The sequence below is a fragment of the Dinoponera quadriceps genome, unplaced genomic scaffold (assembly GCF_001313825.1).
Source record: "Dinoponera quadriceps isolate SergipeBrazil2010 unplaced genomic scaffold, ASM131382v1 scaffold1252, whole genome shotgun sequence".
In the NCBI taxonomy this organism is placed as follows: Eukaryota; Metazoa; Arthropoda; class Insecta; order Hymenoptera; family Formicidae; genus Dinoponera; species Dinoponera quadriceps.
The window spans coordinates 646,053-666,133 of record NW_014555363.1 but is presented as its reverse complement, the minus strand read 5'-3'; the positions used below and the strand labels follow the sequence as shown (position 1 = coordinate 666,133).

At 46.9% G+C, this 20,081-nt stretch overlaps 1 protein-coding gene across 3 annotated transcripts in view; it reads left to right on the top strand.

Moving 5' to 3' along the window:
* LOC106743983 (neuronal acetylcholine receptor subunit alpha-7) overlaps positions 1 to 20,081 on the top strand; it is a 243,509-nt gene that overhangs the window by 48,173 nt on the left and 175,255 nt on the right. For all 3 annotated transcript variants that reach the window (XM_014618347.1, XM_014618348.1, XM_014618346.1), the window contains exon 3: positions 13,800 to 13,939. In XM_014618347.1, the coding sequence (XP_014473833.1) occupies positions 13,800 to 13,939 (140 nt within the window). The remainder of the gene's footprint in view (positions 1 to 13,799; positions 13,940 to 20,081) is intronic.

Sequence of the window (20,081 nt, the reverse complement as noted above, 5' to 3'; positions counted from 1 at the left end):
CTCGCAACGTCCTTACTGAATTGATGCAAAATTACGACCCTTTCAATTTACGTTTCTCAAAGTGCCGTGTTATTATATTATAACCTTCCTAGAATAGCGTGTTCTTGTATTCCGACGGGTTTCTCGAATTGCCCTTCACTCTCGGGAAACGCCAAGAAACGAAGCTTATCGCGCCCCTTGTTAGCGATAATGCGGCAACAAGAGAGCGGCGCGCTCTCTCGTCGAAAGTAGTCGTCGTTCGCTGCTTGTTTCGTGAGTGCGACCGATTAATTAACGCCCAGCAACGCGCTCTCTTTCGGCCGCTGACTTACGCTAACTGCAAATACACACGGGCAGAAAAAGAAAGCGAACGTGCGACGCGCTCGCGCGGCTGAGCGGCCGACGGCGAACACGAAAGCTCGACGATGTTGGCTGAAATACTGGGGAAAATCTGACAGTGTGAGGTAGCTCGCGTTTGCGCCGAGGTCAACGAGAAATTCGGCGCAGGCCGCGTTAATGAAATTCCAGAAACTCCACGGCGCGACTCGTCGCTCTCGCGAAGTTCTTTCATTAGAGACATTCGACGAGTTCCAAAAGTGGAATAGTAATAAGGAGGAATCGTAATATGCAAACACAATTCACGGACTCGGAAATATATATATATATATATGTATATATATATGCATGTGTGGATATGTATGTGTGTATATATACATACAACCGTCGCGATAAGCTAGTTACGTGTGCGGTTAATAAAAGCTCCCAAAGTAAAACTCACAAAATTGAATATAATCGCAGGATGATGATGCAGATTTACACAACCCGCCCGTATGAATGCGAAAACAGGACGCGATGGAAAAACTAGGACGATCTAATTTAACAATAGCTTTATTCCGCTGGGTTAATTTGACTAACAATCGTACGTGCAAATAATCCCGTGAAGCGACGTGAAAGCGCGTTGTAATTAACGAAACGCAACACGCGGAAGCGGTAATTAAATCGTTCTTCGGCCGATCGCGGCCGAAGGCCTAGGAATTTTTCAGCGTTGCTCAATTCGCGAACGCCCGTGTACGCCTTCCTTCCCTCCCCGTACTCCCCCACCGGGCGGCGCCCCTCTTGGCTTTTCACCACGTCTCCCTTTTGAGAGATGACCCTTTATTTGCTCCGAAGCTAATTAGGGCCTACGAGCCCTAGGCGTTGGGCGCTGCTGAGCGCGTGTCGCTGCGCTTTTAAGTACGCGGCAAAGGGAGCTAAATTGAGAGACGGCGCCGCCATTTACAGAACGCATCACTGACGCGTCGGTCGATACGCAGTGGTTACTCCACGCTTCAGAATGTAATCTGCGTATTTTGCACGCCGGGAGGGGAGGGCTGACAGCTCGGCGAAAAGGGAGCCGTCAGAAATAACCCGTAACGTTGTGTGTCTGCGTCGCGTAGGCGTAGTGTTTAGACCGGTATAACTGCGACGTTGTCGCCGCTCACCCTCCGCCATGTAACAGGATTAAAATTGATCTTAAGGGTAGCCTTTGGAATAAATAATCTCTCTTCCTCTCTCGAGGAGAGGAGGGAGAGGAAGAAGAAGTGTGACGCTTCCGTCCGTCGTTTTATCGTTCGCCGGTCGAATATTTCGAGCGGTCGCGCGGAGAGCATCGCGTGGAAGGATTCGTCGCGGTCGCCGTTTTGAAAGAGCGCGCTAGCGCGGACGAACGGGATAATTGCGTTCTCGGCGCGCAAGAGAATGCACATGCAGTTGATTCCTCACGTCGCGCACTTCGCCCGAGTTTGTGGTGTTATTTTACTTTAGCTCCTATGCATTCGTGGTTCGGTGCGCGCCGCGACGACGATTCGCTTCGCTGGCTTCCTCTCGCGCCGCTTTATAAAGCAGATACAATACCGCGAGCGTCGCAGAGCGGAAAATCCGCGGAACGCTTTTTACGCTCGCTAAAGCCGGGTAATTAACTTAAAGACGGGCCGTCTGAGTATTTTCGGAGGTGCGCCCCGAAGACAGTGCGGTCCCTTAACCGAATTTCCAGCGTGGAAAATTGAGCGAGTCAGTCTCTCCACGGACGTATACTCGCGATTACGTTCACGTCTGGTCAAATCATGGCCATTCAGACGTATAGGAATATGCGAGAAAATTTCCGATTATAAGTAGGGGAGAAAGTGCACTAAGAAACCCATTTAGTTGAGTCAAACCAAGTTCCTGCTTGGACATGGGCAAACAAGAATTTAGTTGATTCAACTAAATGGGTTTCTCAGTGTGTAGAGCGTTTCGAAATCTTTGTGGTCAATTTTAAAGGCAGTCTTAGCTCATTTTCGAGTCAGTTGCCTCCTCTCGAGATAGCACGAACGAAAATTCAACTTGAAATCTAAAGAATTTCACTCGTGAATTAATGGGAAAAATTTCTCGGAACACGGTATACCACCGTACTGTAAAGAAACGATTGAACGAGAGTTTGTATCCATTCGAGCTGATATCTATTTCAAGTTCGATATGGCGGCGAACTGGAACTCGTGTGTGCTCGATCAAACAACGAGTTCGGAAGGGACGTGGAAAAATAGGGAGCGTGGCGTTTGTGAAAAACGACATCGGGGCTTTCTTTTGGGCGATTCCAATGAATATATATGCCGTACCTATATTTGAATATCTGAAAGAACAATTCGCGAGTTCGTGCAGCTTTCAACGTTTACCTCCTCTTCCTCCTCCCCCTCCAGCCTCGGCCAGTCCGTCCTTTCTCTCCCGGGAGAGTCCTCTCGCGGACGCAGCCTAGCGGAAAAATCTAATTTAAGTTCCTCGCGCATAGATTTGCGTCACTTTCGATTTTGCATCCCGCGGAAAACTCGAACAATAGGCTCGACGACATCGGGCCGTCTATTCAGGTAGTAATGAATTCCATACATTTTCAAACTTGCACGCGGACGACGAACGCGAAGTTGTGCGCGTTGGAAATTTTCGAGCCGCTCGTGCCATCGTTTCGCTATTCTTTCCGCGCGTTATCGATTTTACGAAAGAATTCTCTTTGAAGGATAACGATACGATATCTCCCGCTCGCGATTCCTCTTTCTGTCTCTCTCTCTCTCTCTCTCTCTTACTTATTCGATACGAAAGTCGTATCGAGCGACCGCAGAAGAGATATCTAATGAGAAGACGGATCTTTATATTCAGCCTGCGTCATACTCTAGACGTCTAACTATATTAGGACGCTCCACATATCTCGACGAGCCCGGGCCCGATTCCGATGGGAATTCGTATAAACTATGGAAGGGGTTCGTGTGTGCACGCGCGAAATGGAGCACCGGTGTCGCGCCTCTGTTGGCCGAAAGCCAATTAAGGCTTTTGATTAGACCGTGCCGAAACTTGAACTTGGGCTTCTGTGCGACCTTCCGGTGGTGTAGTTTGCGATCCTCCCGCCTTCCCGCCAGTTAAACCGCACAACTATCGTGTGCGCTCACTATATACGCTATAGATCGTGCAGAGAGAGAGAGAGAGAGAGGTAGTCAGTAAGTATGCGGCCGATGCGGAGGTGCTACTCTCGGCCGCGTTAGTTTCCGTAAATTTCGAGGCACTTGAGTTTTCGTCGTCCGCATCGTCACCGGATCCCGCCGCGATGTTTGTCCGCGCAGAAACTAAATCCGCGCGCGCGCATACTCTCGTCGTGTTCGCCGGGACTTTCGTACTTTCAAGAGCGCGAGCGTATTGCATTATCGAAGCGGACAGCTCCAAATCGCCGTGGAAAAATTCACGAGCCTCGACAATTGTTAGCGTTTACTTGCGGATCGTGCAATTTGATCCCGACGCGTACGTTCGATAACCCACGAAACAAGTGCAGGGCGTTTCTATTTGCGAAGAATACACATTTCTTTAATTCTTAAAACACAATGACGATAAAAGATAAACAAAACTTACGGCAGCTCGATCCGATTTCAGAAGCCGGTGAACGAGAAAAATAAAAAAAAAAACAAGAAAACATAAGTTCCGCGAGTCACAGAAGGGAGGTTCGAAACGTATATCGAACTTATCGAGTGATAAATACTTGTGAAGCAGGAAAGTTGGCGTTCCGGCGGCACAAAAGTGTCGACGCCTGTGATGTCGCTGACGATTGATATCGAGACTTTTACTCCTTTGTATTTATTATCTACCGTGTATTGTATGGATAATGTATATATAATAAATAAATAAATATATATATATATAATTGCATGACAGTATATACACGGGTAATCCGATTGAAATACCTTGGCATTATTGATTATGCTGTGCACTATTATTCCACGGAACAGCGAATCAGTCAATTCTACCGCGGCTAGTAGAATCCGTGTATCCCTTGGAATCCTATGGAAGCTTCGAAAATTAATCGCGCCCTCGGTCTATTAAGCGCAAAATTTTACGGAACGAGAGCTTGAGATACGAGGGAGAGACCGTCCGGAAAAAAAAGGAAACGGGGCCGGGAATTTCTATAAAGGTAACGTAAAATCGTTGTATAAGGAATTCTTTGAATTTATTATTCGGCGAGATCGAGAGTAACGGGAGGACGAGTACTCGATCGATAAAGTACTTTGGTTGTGGTGCGCGATGTGATCAAAGTTACCTGGTAGCCGCCGTAAACCCTTTCCGGATCAATGAAGCTTTAAACTTTTTTACCAGATAAGAGCTGCATCGCCTTTCAGCGCGCTCCACGAAGGGGTCGCGATCTTTTACGTGAATTAAGTACACTTCGTTGTAGGTAAATATGTCAAAAGAATATTCGCGTACGTAACACGAGGCCAGCCCGGTTGCTCGATAAATAGCAGAGGATACATAATGAGGATGTAACAGAGACTTGTAACATTTTATTGATTGGCCTGACAAATTTATTTCAGGAAGCCGTCGCGAAATGTAGGTCATTTTTGCGAATTTAATGAGTGCGACCTGTATAATGCATATCCAGTTCTTTCGCATATTAAATTAATGGTTTTCGACAACAACACCGGCGAAGGCAAAACGCTCGGCTAAAAATGCAATCGCGATAATTCCACAAATTACGATTTTGTCAGATCAAACGCACGAACGTCGCGTTTTTGCGATTCGCGGGCGTCGGGCGAGAATAAAATCGCAGATGCAGAATTTTCCAACCGTCCAATAAAAGCCGGCGAATCGAACGGAGGTGGCGCGACTTTGTTTAACTGGATATTCCAGCGTATTGTTACGAGTCTCAAACGGAAGAACGGAAACGACACAAGACTTGTTCGCGTTACAATCCTACGTACCCCGGCAATTGTTGGTATCGGACACTGGCAACTCGAGTCGAACAGATAACACGGATCAAGTCGTCGCTTTCGCAAGCGGCGAAGCGCAAAGCAGAACGTCGCGGCGCCGCATCGCATCGTGTAAACGTCGTCCGGAAGGAAAGAAAGAGAGAGAGAGAGAGAGAGACGTATAGAATTAAAGAGAGTTAGAGAGAGAGCTTTTCTTAAGACGAAGGCAACACGCATCGTTCCACGGGGTATCCTGTTTACAGCGTGATCAAAGTTACGTCGTAGGCGGTGTATATATTCTTCGTGGATCAATGGAGCCTCGAGCCTCGGCACGCCTCCGCTTCGGCGTCCTCTCCCTTCCGTCCGTCCGTCCGCCGGGCTCCCTTTCTTGCACGCTACTCTCTCGCCTCTACCGAGACACACGGACGAAACACACATGCATACATAGATACATACACATGCGAAAGCCTCGGTCCAGCTTCTCTCCTCTCCCGGACGCTCCGTCGAGCTTTTCCCGCAGCGACGCATCCCCCGGCGCCCACGCGCGCGTGAACCGCGCGCCGCTCCTCTCGGCTGTCGATCGCCGATGTAAATTTCGTCCATACCTTCCCCGCTGCCGATGATGGCCCGCGTTCCGCGATACGGAATCATCGTAAAAAATCCCTGAAGCATATAAGATAAGGGAGAAAAATATAGGCCGGCTGGATCGATCCTTCGATTAAACGCAACGGAACAACACATTGGGCCGACTCGAGCGAGAATCGATAAGCGATATCGGCGTGTCGGCCGGGAGGTGGGAAATTTTTGCTTGTTTTCCTGCAAACGGATTCTTTCGTTGTTATTCGGGCATATAAGGGCCGATCGCGAATTCAGAATGCAAGCGTGTCGCGATAACGGATCGGACGCACGCCTATGTTTTCGCAACTTCCAGTCCTCTCGCCGTCTTATCGCACATTTTGCGATGTACTCCCTCGTCAATTATCTCGTGTTAACCGCGTTCCCGACCCCGGGCGCCGATACCACGCTGCTCGTCCCGGTGATTACTTTTTACGACTTCTGGTGCGGAGATTTGCAGAATTTAGTAGGTATAATACTCGAGACGCCGTCTCGACGTCGTGAGAATGCTCTGCAGACCATCCCCTCTCTCTCTCTTTCTCGTCTGGCGCGAAACCGACGCGGGCGGCACGTTAGCGTGATAATAATTTTCGTTGCTCTCACCCACTCGCTTCTGGGGCGTCCCGACGTCCACGGCGGAGAGAAGCCACGGACGCCGCCGCCGGTCGCCGGCACTGACTGATAGACTTCGCTGACTTTCCGGGAAATTTACCGCGCGAGCATAAGGGAGCGATAGGGCTCTGCTTGGCAGAGACAGTTTTATGGCGGTCGTGCGGGTTAGTTTAGACTTCTTTCGAATAACGGACGGAAATGAAAAATGCCGTTGTGCAACAGTGCCGCCTTAACTTCGCCGTTGCATCGCGAGACGAATGCGCTCGAAGGGAATAAAAATGCCCGGCCGAATGTGTGTATTATTCCCGCGAAGGCGGCTCTGTTCCTTTGTGCATGTTCCCCACCCGAAGAACGTCGTGCGCGGTAGTCGCTAAGCGACGCTCGTTTATTAGGATTTCTTTGGTAAAGGAGCATCGTCGAGTTCTCACAGAAAGTAAGAGGGAAGAGGCCCCGGTGAGTCCACCGTGCGAGACATTTTCGAAACAAATCGTCGGACGTGTGTTTTGTCAGCGCGCCTTCCGACCTTTCGCGCTCGCGCGTTGGACGACCACGATGACGCGGAGGACGGGGAGCGCGCGTTTTTCTCTTCCTTCCGTAATCAGAGCGTCCTCGTAATTTTTCCCCGTGAAGAGGTGTTGTGTATCGCGATGCGGAAGATACGCGCGTGGCTAACATTCTTAACTGCCGGGCCGTTTCATCGGCCGTCGCAGGCGTTAACGTCGTTAACCGCGCGATGCAACGTCGGAACTCGCAGGTGAACGATAACGTACATGCACAACACACGGCGTTGTACAGCGGGCACGACCCAGCCCCGGGAGTCGTCGCCGGCCACCACGGGAATGCAGTTGCGTGCTATATGCACATCCCGCGAACATGTCGCCACGCAGGCATGCGCCACGACGGCAGCAGATGGATACGGTAATGTTTGTCTTTACTGGAATTGCCGTGCACGTATCGCGATACGTCGCCCCACCTCATAGACGACGATAAAGGCGGCATACGTGATCTCGACGCGATTGTAACGAAAGCCGTTCACCTTCGGATACATCACGGAGCGACTCTGACGCGTTGCCGGGAGCTAAAGCACCGTTTCGAGTCGCGTTTTTCAACGCAATTTCGTTTCCACGCTGCTCGAAACGCATTTAAAACGCGGTAGCGAGTTCGCTCAACGCGAAATTCGTAAAAAATTCAGTTCAGGACGTTCCAATAAACGTGAATAAATCACCGCTCAAAATAGTGTCCCGCTCGTATTATAAGTCGATACAATATATGTACATGGAAAAAAAAAGTGTTAGATTCAAGTAAATAATTACTCCGATATTCCTTAGCAAATTTCTACTTTTGACCCAAATAAAATATATTCCCAACAATTTATTCGAAATAAAATATTTACTTGATACAAGTGAAATTTACTCAATTCAGGTAAAAATTTGCTAAGGAGTGGCAGAGAATTATTTACTTGAATCTACCACCTTTTCTTCTGTGAGGTCTCGGCAAGAGACGGAACTTTTGCATCGCTCGAAAGAAAATCGAATCGGATTCCAAAAGTATTCGTGCTTCATTCGGGTGTTCCGACCTGGTCGTACATCGAAGTGTGCAAAATCGTCGGGCGTAAACTGTCGCAAAAACCACCGTGAGGTCCCGCACTCCTCCTACGGTACGAGGGACGTCGAAAAGCAGCGGCAGGACTGCGAGAGTTAATCGAGCTGTCGTCTACTCGTGACCCATAGTTAGGTGGATTTCCGCGGATAGGTATATTTTACTTTACCCGTAAGGGGTTGTATGTACGATGCCCACGCGTGAATACTCGGGTGGGCGAATTCACGCCGGTATTCAAGAGAGTCGCCATTCATAGCGCGGATTCTGCCGGTGCCTGGAAGACTTAACCGGTCGAGACGATGAGGATGACGTCGGGGCTGTAAAAACCACCCCTAACGTCGCCTGTTCTATAAAAGTTATCCTATTTACCCTGCATGTATAAGTTTATTGAAAGTCACTCCCTCCGAGGCAGAGCCGTTGCAGCGGGCGAAAAGACGAGCGAGGAGATTGTGGAATCTCAACGATAATGACGACGATTGTAAATTTGCTCATTCTCGAAATACCGATTTTCGTCGTTTCAACGAGCGCTTTTTCTCTCTCTCTCTCTCTCTCTCTTTCTCTCTATCTCGGAAACTTTATCGTGATATCAAATATATTCATGATGACGATACATACATTGATGCGATGATCACCACGACTTATTCGAGATGATGGCACGCGTAATTAGATCAGTCAGATGAGTAACTTCTGAACGAATAATTCTGAGGAGATTGGCTGAATTCATATCGAAAGGTTCTCGAGACCTAGCGCATCGAGCCGATCTCTCAAAATTCGCTTTCGCTCGCAACTGTCTGAATAATATCAGCCGCGTGTCGCGTGCGCTGAACGCTGCGACAGTCGTTCATTCTTTATTGCAACCGGTATTTTTACATTGTCGCATGTCGTCAGCGGTGACGTAGAGAAGAAAATATCGCAGTTCCCGCGCGCGCACGTGTCGATTATATGCACGCGTGAATAGGCACACGATCTGTCCCTACAAAGACCGCTAGCCGCAGTGCTGGTGAAGCCTCTTGCTGGAGATTCGTGTACTTCGCCGTCGGCAGTCAGTGACGTCGAGCGCCGGGAAAGATATCCGGCTGCTGTGGTTCTATTCATGTCGGCACGTATTTCGACAGGGCTGATTTTTCACCGCTCGTTGTACTGTATCTTCGCCTCCTCCCTCGTTTTCCCGTCGCTTCCGTTTCCTCGCTGATTCCTCCTCCGCGGCGAACGCGCTCTCATTAATCTAAATCGACGCAGGCGGCCGAATGAAATCGTCGCGGGTTCCTTTGCGAGTTCTTTGCAGGGCGCCGTTAAAAGGCCCATCTTCGGACCGAGTAATGTCGCGTTAAACTCGCCGTAGTGTCGAAATGCCGCGAGGGTCGTGCCTTTGCTACTTTGACAGGGGCTTCTCGCGCGCATCTCGAGGACGCGAAAGTAATTCCGCGCGAGGAAATTTTCAGGAAACGGCGCAAGCTTCCACAACGACTGTCCGTTGTGCATTACGTATTCGGAAGTTCGCGTCTTTACGGGTACTCGAGCCGCTGTTCACTTTTAGACACTCGCTCGTGTGCCCAACATCTAGAATGACACTTTTAAGTAAACAGCGGCGACAAACTTTCTCGCAAAATAGCATCTCTCGGAAAGTCGTATCTCTCTTCTGCCGTCTCGTTTTTTTCTGTTCTCATTCTTTAATATTTTACATGCCGTGCCGGTCTGTAAATCATCAAAATTACTGCATTTTGTAGCGAACTTACTTTTGCAGAATTTCCCCCTCCGCTCTCGCCACGCACTTCGACATTTGTGTAACTGTGCTTGTATAACATAATTATGAGTCTATTTTGCTGCATGTAATAACGAAAACTGAAACGTTCGTGAGAGTGTACATTGAAAATACACGAGGGACTCGACGGTTAACGGCTTCACGCATTGCGATAAAAATCATTTCAACTAATATGCATCTAATGTGCAAATTTACATCGAAAATCTCGTTAACACGCTCCGCTAGTTTCGGAAATTGCAACGACGGAACATCGAGACTCGCCCGGCGCATTCCCCGCACTTTTCCTCGCGTTAAGGTTGATTTTCAGGAATTTATTAACGGCCACGAAATAATCCTGTTTATAGGATTCGAGTACTTTGCGCGCTCCGCTTGTTTTCATCGTTGCCTGTTTCTCGTCGTTAACAACTCGGCCAGCGCAGCAGTTTAATTCAAGCGATAAAACAGCTTAATGCTCACGGGGGAGTAAACTGTAACGAAGCTTTATCGGGAGTAACGAAAATATGTGGGAAAGTTGCGGAGCTATCGTTCGAAACGTGAGATTTATGCTCGTTACATGCTTCCGCGAGGAGATATTTGCAGCCCGCGAAGGTATGCAAATGGCGAACGATGCAGACTTCACGCAAATGTACGTAAAATAGTTGGAATAGCGCGGAAGTAGGATAAGATGCGGTATAAACTCGCGAAGACGCGTATAACAACGAGTGAAATAGCGCATCCGGCATTTTGCGCGCGGTTCATGTATCTTCCGATGTACGAAATATTCGTACATTCAACATGAGCAGCACTTTTTCAAGAGACTACAACGACTTGAAAATATTCTCCGTCGTTGCACCATCGTTTTTAGTCCCGCCGAATTAATAATTTCCCCTCATCTTCAGCTCGATAAGATCCGTCATGTAATCACACGCCCTTCCGCAAAGATATCGTTTATCTTGCCAACCCACTCGGAGATCGAACGCCACGGTAATGTATTCGTCAGTGGATATTCCGCGCGGCCCTGACTTTTTCATCCTCGAGGTACCCATTAATACGAGTTGTACTACACCCACAGAGTTGCGGCGCACGTGTCCGTCTCTAGTTCTCCCCAAGTTCCTCTCTGGTTTTACGCGCGCCTCATTAATTACCGCCATCGTCTTCCAGCACTCGGCTAAATGGCCGTTGCGCGATTCGACCAAGTTGCTTATTGCCGCTCCGTCGTCGCTCATTCAAGAAGTTCAAGACGAGTCTGTATTACTTCCGTGCGAGGGATCGCTAAAAGGTATATCGCACAGCTGTCCGTCCTCTGGCGAGTGCTATCGATTTTTTCGATTCATTAATATCTTCGCGCCCGCGCGTGCTCGAAGGAGGGGCGCTGCTGCCGTTGCCTTTTGAAGCGAAAATTCGTCGATAATGCATCGGCCGCTATTTTTGCATATCGGCCTACGCGACGGTATTTCGCGATCGCGAGCTCGCGGATCGTTACCGTCAAAGCGGCTAATTGAACGGGGCTTGAATTTATTTTGTCCGCTCCCTTGGCGGCCGTCCGATAAATCGTTCACCAGATTCGACCGCCAGGGACACGACGATAAATTACTTTTTGCCGCATAATTGATCGCAATCCTAATAATTCGACCTGTTTACACAGGTGCGCGTAGTCAAATGCGGCGCGCACTCTACGTTGGGCGTTACAAAGGTGATTAATCAATGCCGCGCGAGATCTATATATATATACCCGTAGTGTATAAACTAGAATTTAACGCGTCGGATCGATACGTAACACATTTGACTAATCAGATTAACGATCGTATCGATTTCCTTCTTGTGATCCGAGTGCGCGTCGCATCGCCACGCAACGCAACCGAAAATCCATTAGTCCGGTGAATGTAAGTAGCCGTGCGTAATTATACATACACGCGTCTGTATAATCCGCGGCCGCTATTGTCCCAATCCAAGCCGCCGATCCCTATCAGCGATTTGAATTTCTATGTCGAAATATTTCATCCGGCGGTCGTGATAGAACGTGAATATTTCGGCCGTTCTTGCACGCCGTTGAAAAGGAAGAGGCAGGAATTTATTATTTCAGGGTGAGCTGCGGGTCGGAAGAAAAAGGCCCGTTGACGTGGGAAATCTAAATTTATAACAATTTACGGACAAAGCTCGAGCGAGTAACCGTCTTACAGCCAGCCTCTCCACTTAAGCGGCTGCTACCGGTTGTTAGCGGTCGAGCGGCGAAAATCCAGGAGAATCTACACGGTATTATGATTCCCGGCGTTCCCGGCTACCAGTCGCCGTCGGAAGGCCGACGACTATAAACGATAGTAACTTTCTGACTTTGTTTGCAAGTTGCACCAACGAATTCCCGTGTTCTCCGGACCACGAGGGGACGCGTTTTCAACACGACGACGAGCGGTCCGAAACCAGCCAAGTTAATCGCGTAAAAATCGCCTCGAAACTTGAACTTTAACTCCGCACAAACAGAATACAATATTACCGGACTGCATAATGTTCCCTTGTTGAACCGAAGAATCCCGAGGCTCGGACGCGAACGTCGCGCGACGAGCTACGTGATTATCGGCCGACGGAATTCGTGATATACGATTGATGCGGCGAGATGATGAATTTTGCAGAGGACTTTAGACCCCCGAGGCCCCGGCTGGCTGCTCAAACTTGGAATATTAATGCTTTCGGGGGGGAGGTAAGAAGAAGAGAGGAGGTGGTCGAGCGGGGCGGGAGTTTTTCGCGCTCGTACGCGAAACGCTTCACGAACGCGCATGCATACATACAACACGCACACGGGGTGTGTATTTGTCGCGACCTCACGATACCTCTCGGCCTGTCCTCAATGGGCGCACGTGCACCGAATTCGCCCGGAGGGCCGACGGCCATTATTCTCCCTGTGGACAGAGTCCTGTTGCATTTCGTATTCGGCGGCGGAGGCGGCGACGACGACGTCACATAGCTCCGGAAACCGAACTTGCTGCCGCAGCAGCACGTGCTCGAATACAATTTGGCCCAGGTCAGGGAGGGACATGCACTCTCACGCGCACTCGGGTTTGTCGGAGGATTAAAGTAGTTTACTTGCTGTCGTTTAACCGCGATAGGTCGTACGCTTCATCGCGAAGTAGACCGAGCCAGCGAGCGACTCCGCGCAACCGCTTCGGAGTTCACACTCGCCATCGTCGGCGCGAGTCGAGAGCTCGCCAACTTTATAATCGTCGACGTGCATTAATTCGTCCGTCCGTCCGGTGCGTTTAGGTTATCGAGGGATAATCGACTGTGGAGATTTAGGAAAGACACATTGTGGTTCATTTGCCTATTTCTTTCGAGGGCGGGCATTATGCAGAAGAGTACTAAAATTTTATTTTGACATTTCATTATTGAAGAAACACCGAATCTCTCCTACGGAGTCTCGGTGTTATCTTTCTCTCATGTGCGTTGTGACGATTATGAAGCAGCTGATGACTTGCTAACTAATTCGACTTGCTAACTAAAATCTAGCGTTACGAACTATAGTGTGTATCCCTCACTTGTGCACATGGTTTGATGTACGCGTTGTGAATAGAATTTCAATCCAGCTTAGATTACGCTCTCAGCGAGACGAACAGCTGTACAGTTAGCTGGTCGTTACACGATCTTATTACAAACTCTGTTCGTTGACGCGGACGAGAAGCGCTTTTTATTTTCAGTGGTGTGTTAAAAGTTACGTTACTAAAAAAATCACTTCTCGACGCGACACGCTGAGCTTTCGGTGTAAAAACCGGAGAGAGAAGGAAAAGTAAACACATTGTTTCGAAGGCTGTTTATTTCGGATAACGGGAATAATCAAATTGTCTTCCCGTTATTTCCGAGGAAAAAAGGTGTTGTTGACGATGCGGACGCTCTCCTTTCACCCCCCCTCGTATCTCTTCGCAAATATGCTTTGACAAGGGTCGCGATTATTTGTGGCACACATATATACACCCTCCGGAATAACGCACGGTTCGTGACTGACATTCGATTTTTCTCGTTCTTTGTCGCAGAGAGCCTTTGCGGGCGCCACGAGAAACGCTTATTGAATCACCTGCTGTTAAATTACAACACCTTGGAGCGACCGGTCGCGAATGAGAGCGAGCCGCTGGAGGTGAAGTTTGGCATCACTCTGCAGCAAATCATCGACGTGGTAAGTCATGGAATCTCTTGGTTTACTTTCGTATAAAATAGTTTAGAGACATTTCGACATGACATTCTCCACTAATAATTCTCGGCAGAATTTTCGATCAATCAGTGACATCAATTCAGACATTTTTTTTTATTTCATACAAAAAATTTCCCGAATGTTTTGAATGAATTGTTCCTAGAATCCAGACTGGGACTGATTTTTGTCGTTACGTTTCTTCGATATTGTTATTTGGCACTACACTTTATACTCAAAAATTGTGTTTGAATAGTTCAATCCATTTTCGTACATTTTTATACAAATTTTTAAGAACTTTTAATAATCATATGTCCGAAAATATATAATTACATCAGAGCTTGACATAAAGTCTAGAGATCTGCCTCAATCTAATGAGCTTATTTTTACAGCCGTGAATGAAATTCGCTTTCAAGTGTCTATATTTTGTAATCTTCACTGTTTTACACAATCAAGATGCCTATTTTAACTAATGAAAGATTAAAGTATCAAGTGAGCAGTTAAACTGGAATTGTTATTTTTGCGTTAGCATGTCGAGATATCTCTAAATTACCCTATAATAATGCCATTGTTCTCTGTACGTACAAGTGGTTCTCTCATGAAACATATCTCACTTATAATATCATAAACTTAAAGGAGATTATGTTACATACATATGTTTGAATATTAAATTGTTCCAGTTATCATTTTTTATTGAAGAGCAATAACAATTAAAACAAAAAGAAACAGTGACAGAAATAAAGTTAATGCGGCGCAAATAAATCGTTAGTCGGTACCAGTATGAATAAGCAAATATATACGCAGAACACCTTTCCTTAATCCGATCGTTACGTTAGCAACTCGAGCATGTAACGCATACGGTAACAAGACACACCCAATAGCGCAAGATTATATATGCAACAGTTGATAGCGACCCAACAACTTCCGGGGGTCGGCTGTCTGAGGCAAGACGGGCGCGATCGCGGATACGTTGCAAATCTTGAAGGGCGAGTATCCATTATGAGGCGGAGTATTCCGCCGCCTCTGCGTGAACCCCCGAGATAAGAAGCCCCGAGATTAGCGGCACAAGTTTTTGCACGTCAAAATATCGGGCTTATCTAAATGAGAGTGCGCGGTTAGCGGGGGGACGAATGGGCCAAGATTGCATTTACGTTCTCCATCTTCGTTCCCTCTTACCGCGGCTATTTACTCCCACCGTCATTATATACAGCGGCACTATCCGCGTATAAGTCTTATGTACGCGCGATACACAGCGCGGCGCGTTACGGCTCCCAAGGAAAGACCTGAAAATGCGTCGGCGAAACAAAAGGAATCTAATACGCGCGGCCGTAGATTCTGTAGTCAGAGAAATTCTCGCTTCGCAAGATGTTCCGGAGGGAAAAAAGCAGCTCGCTGAATTTTTCCGCGAATTATATCGCGGCTCCCGCGAAGAGAGAGGAGCGAGATTGCGATTCGATTTCGCTCTGGGGCAGCGAAATTTATGCGGGCGTCTTTATCGCGCAGACGGATCCCCATTATCAAATCGCATAACGCGTCACGATTTTGACTAAAAGTTACTCGAGTGACTTTTGGAGACTTTTCTTGCAGAAAAACGAGCAGACGCGCGAGGAACGCGCATCAAAGCTGTGTCACTACTGGCTGAGAAAGACGGTATTTTCCGCGTGCAACGAATGAGCGAGCGTCTCCAAATCTTCTTTCTCTCTCTCTCTCTCTCTTTCTTTCTCTATCTATCCGTCCGTAGCAATCACCGTGTATGTTAAATTTTCATCGATAGCAACGTCGCATGTTCCCTTTTCGTATTCCGACGTTTCCTGATGCATACATATGATAGTGAGCGAGCGGGCTCGGAATTGCAGACGTATCCGATGATTCCCGTGGACCAGTTAGAGAATAGTCGATGGCGCGCTCTAGTCACGAGACTTCGCGTAAATAAAAATTCCGGCTGATCAATATTTGACGATGGTAACAAATGGACCGAATGCAAGTGCTCGTTAAGGATTTATGACGCGGGAAACTGTTCTCCCCGCTCGTGAATCACAATTATAAATTAGACGAAAGAGGCGCTCGCTCGCTCGATCCACTTCGGTTTCCTCCGGAGCGGCAGTGTTATATAACCTAGATTAAAGAAACCGATCGGAGGTGTTTCCTCTCATAACATTCTTACGGGCAGCGCTAACTGCTGAGGGAATATGTCCGTTACGACGAATCCCTTTACACTAACGGCTGTCTAGTACTTTATTTTCCACACGCGATGAAACCCGTGAGATTCTGTCTTCGCGCATTTCTCAGACATCTCTCAGACATTTCTCAGACGCTTCGCTTTATTGGCACGAGATTTATTCGAATATTTCCGTCCTATTCGAGTTTCCTCAGGCTCTACAGAGATACGCGGAGTATTAAGATCGTTTGATCGCACAAGTAACTATTGCAAGTATCGCCAGCATTCTTTATTCACAAAGGAGACGCGGACTGTTTGGACAATGCGATAATTTATCTTTGTTTTGTTCGGTTTCTCTTCAGGCTCATTATTGTCGTTATCTTAATTGTTACAATTATCGTTATTTCGCGTCGTGGCTTTCCCTTTAGAAGTTTATACAATCTGATACATATATTTCCAGTAAAAACAAAAGACCACTGTGTGTTCCGGACATTAAGAGCGCGGACGTTTCCGGAACGGATCTTTCACTCTCACACACATACACACACTCTATCTCTCTCTCGCTCTTTCTCTTCCTCCCGGTAGCAAAACATATTCCATTACACCCTCCGCTCACCCTTACATCCCTGCTACCGTTTCGCTAAGTCGCATCGCTCAAGCTGACTGGTGTTTTTGCTGTTGCCCTTTTCAAAGTATCGTTGCCTTTGGAAACGGCGGATATCTCTGTAGTTTTCCCATCCGACGCGAAGCTCTGGAGCAAGAAACTTGGCAGCCTTAATGAATTAATTCATAAATCTCTCGCGGCGAGAAAATTCTAGTTCGACTTAAATTACTTCCGGTGTCGAATGAAATTCTCTAACCTCTCGCTTCTGCATATATTTTTGAAATGATTGCGCGATTGTATATATTCGCCCTTTTCGTAATGCTTCACAAGCAGAAAATGCGCTTGACATAAATATTTTTTAAACATTTATTTTCCAAATATGTGCTGATTAAATTATTTCTGAAATTCCCGTGCGGTGTTACAGAAGTATATTTTATTAGTATTATCGCGAGAATTGCAGAATTAATTAAATTAATGGGATACGTACGTGAAATATTAAAAAAAAAAATATATATATATAAGGATAAAAGAGGAATATTACAACGTGTGCACGAGGGATCAAACTTTCGGTTACTTTGTGTAATCTTATCTTTTCGGATTATTTTATGAACCGTAATCTGCTTGAAGCGAATAGCAGCGAGTAAGTCGTACACCGTTCGTAAGAAAATCGTATTAATATTCCAGTTTAATTAAGCGACGTATCAAGACGCGGTAGAAAACGAATTTGCGCAACATAGTACAACGTGTAATTAGTTTCAATTTAAAAGTGACCGCCGTATAGTTTAATCTTAGCTGGAGCTCCCGTGTCGTAAACAGTGATGTGTTATCGCGTCGGTTCTCATAAATAGCGGAGTATCGGTCGAAAAAGAGTTTTTCGTTGATGCATTCGGCCTGAAATTTCAACTCCCTCATTCGATCACGAGGTTCGGAGTACGCGGGATCCCACGTAAAAGCGAAGTCCCTTTAATTGGTCACGTAAAGAGGCGAAAAAGTTCATAATGGGGCGGGCAACTTGATTCCGACGTCGGGGAAAATGGAGAACGTGATAGCAGAACGAGATCAACGGAACTTCCCGTTCGCGAAGCGGCGAATTAACCGCATTTTCGGCCGGGCCAAAGAGACTCGCTTGACTCGCCATTACTATTTACGCGAGGAATAATGGATTCTCGACCCTCCCGTCGTCTCCGTTGCGAGACGACGTTCCGGATCTCCGGCGTGTACGACTCGCGTTGACGATGAAATTTCCCCCTTGCTACGCGACGTTCGTCGCGCGGATTTTTATTCACCTCTTTGATAACGCACGTCGGGATAATATAATACCACGATCACGTCTTTCTTAATTCCACTTGTGAGCTCTCGCGGCCCTCGCTATAAACTTCTTTACGTTTGACGGTCGATCGTAAATTTCGGCCCGTTCGTTCGGTCGCGGAGTCGTTCTCTTCCAGCCGACGAAGCGTCGACTCGCACTACTGTTTCTTCGCCCATAAACTGCAGGTAACAAAACGAGAAGGCCACGAAGGAAAACGATCCCGCGAAGGGAACGTGTCGTTGTCTTCTATATCGTTGCTATTATTCTTTCGAGAAATGCATAAACTCTACGTGCTCTTTATGCAAATGATATAGCAACGACAAATATAGAATATTATGATATATTCTCTACTCTCAATATGTATATTCTCAATATATTCTCTTTTCATACGCTTTCTTCTGCACGGGAACACGGGAAAAGTGGGAGCGATAAAAATCGCGAGCGATACAACGAACGCGAATCACCACAGCGGCGTTGTTCGAGGTTTTGCCCGTGCAATGCACATGTGCGGCTTGTGCATTATGCGGCCGATACACGCGTCGTCAACTTTTTGCCTCGCGACACGTTGCATCGATTAATCATAGCACGCATTGTGGAAACTCCTGTTTCAAAACGGGTGTGTCTTTCCACTTGACGAATGTTTATGCACTTTGTCAGCGTCTAATGACGTTAATTACCTTGATTAATTACCCGTCCTTAATTAAGACTTCTCCCCCCACCCCTTCCTCTTTCTCTCTCTCTCTCTCTCTCTCTTCCTGTGTGTATATGTAGTATAAATCGCGCAACGATACGCCGACGTGTCCGCGCGCGTCGCTTCCTTCCTGGACCGAATCCACGCGGCGAAGTCCATAGAAATTCAATCCTTGATACATTTCATTCGCATCACGGAACGGGAAAAACGCGGTATTCATTGTTACCGCCATTGTCGGCCGCGAAATGAAACTTTTGCCTTCTCATCGATCAGAAATCGCGCATTTCATGTATCTTCGCGGAGGTCGCGGAATAATATCATGGAAAATCCGTATGCCAATTTCATGTCATTACGGGGCGAGAGAGAGGGGGGGGGATAGAAAGAGAGAGAGAGAGAGAGAGAGAGAGAGGGAAGCCATAAAATTCGCGCTTTTTTATCCATCTCCGTTGCCAGATTCCGCTTTGAGCTGAACTCAACGCAGCTGATCGATCGTTACATCACAGTCGACAGTTTGTAAAACAAAATATGTTGCACGAGGTACCAATTGAATATCAAACTGTCCATTACAAAAAAACAGGAGGATTTATAGAGATATTGAAAAAAGGCTCCTGGATTGAAATTCATCCTGCTGTTTGTTATTCGTAATAAAAAAAAAATTAATTATCGTCTGTTCGTTATAGCGTATAATCATTTAACCGGTAAAAAAGGACTCTAAGGAGAGAAAGAAAAAGAGGAATAAGAAAAATACATATTGTGTATAAATCGCCGAGATAACTTTTCGTTGATATTAACAGCGATATTACAGAATCCTGTGACGCGACAAAAATTAATTCGCAATATCGCTCGTAATTTTGCTCGCATTTACTCAAGCTGACACCGGCGGACTGATGAGCGTTACGCTGTACCGTAAGTTTTTAGTCTCTGTCACGACACGCAATTACGTTACTCCAATGAGCAGACCGTGACAAAATACGTCCGTGTTACTCATGCGTAAAGAGTGTCGGCGGAAGCGGAAGCGCGCCGAGAAAAGACGTGACTACGTGGGGAAGCGCAGGGCCATACTACCGTAGCCTCGGTCGTACAAAGGTCCTTGTCATAAGATTTCACATGTATCGTCGTGACAGAAAATTACGAAAAAAGTCAATTCGAAAAAAATCACTCGGACGGAGAAATATCGGAATTACTCTGCATATTATTCTCCCTTAGTTTCACTAAGACGAGCTTTCGGCTACATTTTGTTCACCTATTTGACCGACATTGCTTTAACTCCGCTTACAAATCATGAAGACGCGAACAAATCTAGGACAAATGATTTCGCAAATTGATCTATTATATATATTTGACTTACAATTTTGTAATTATATATCG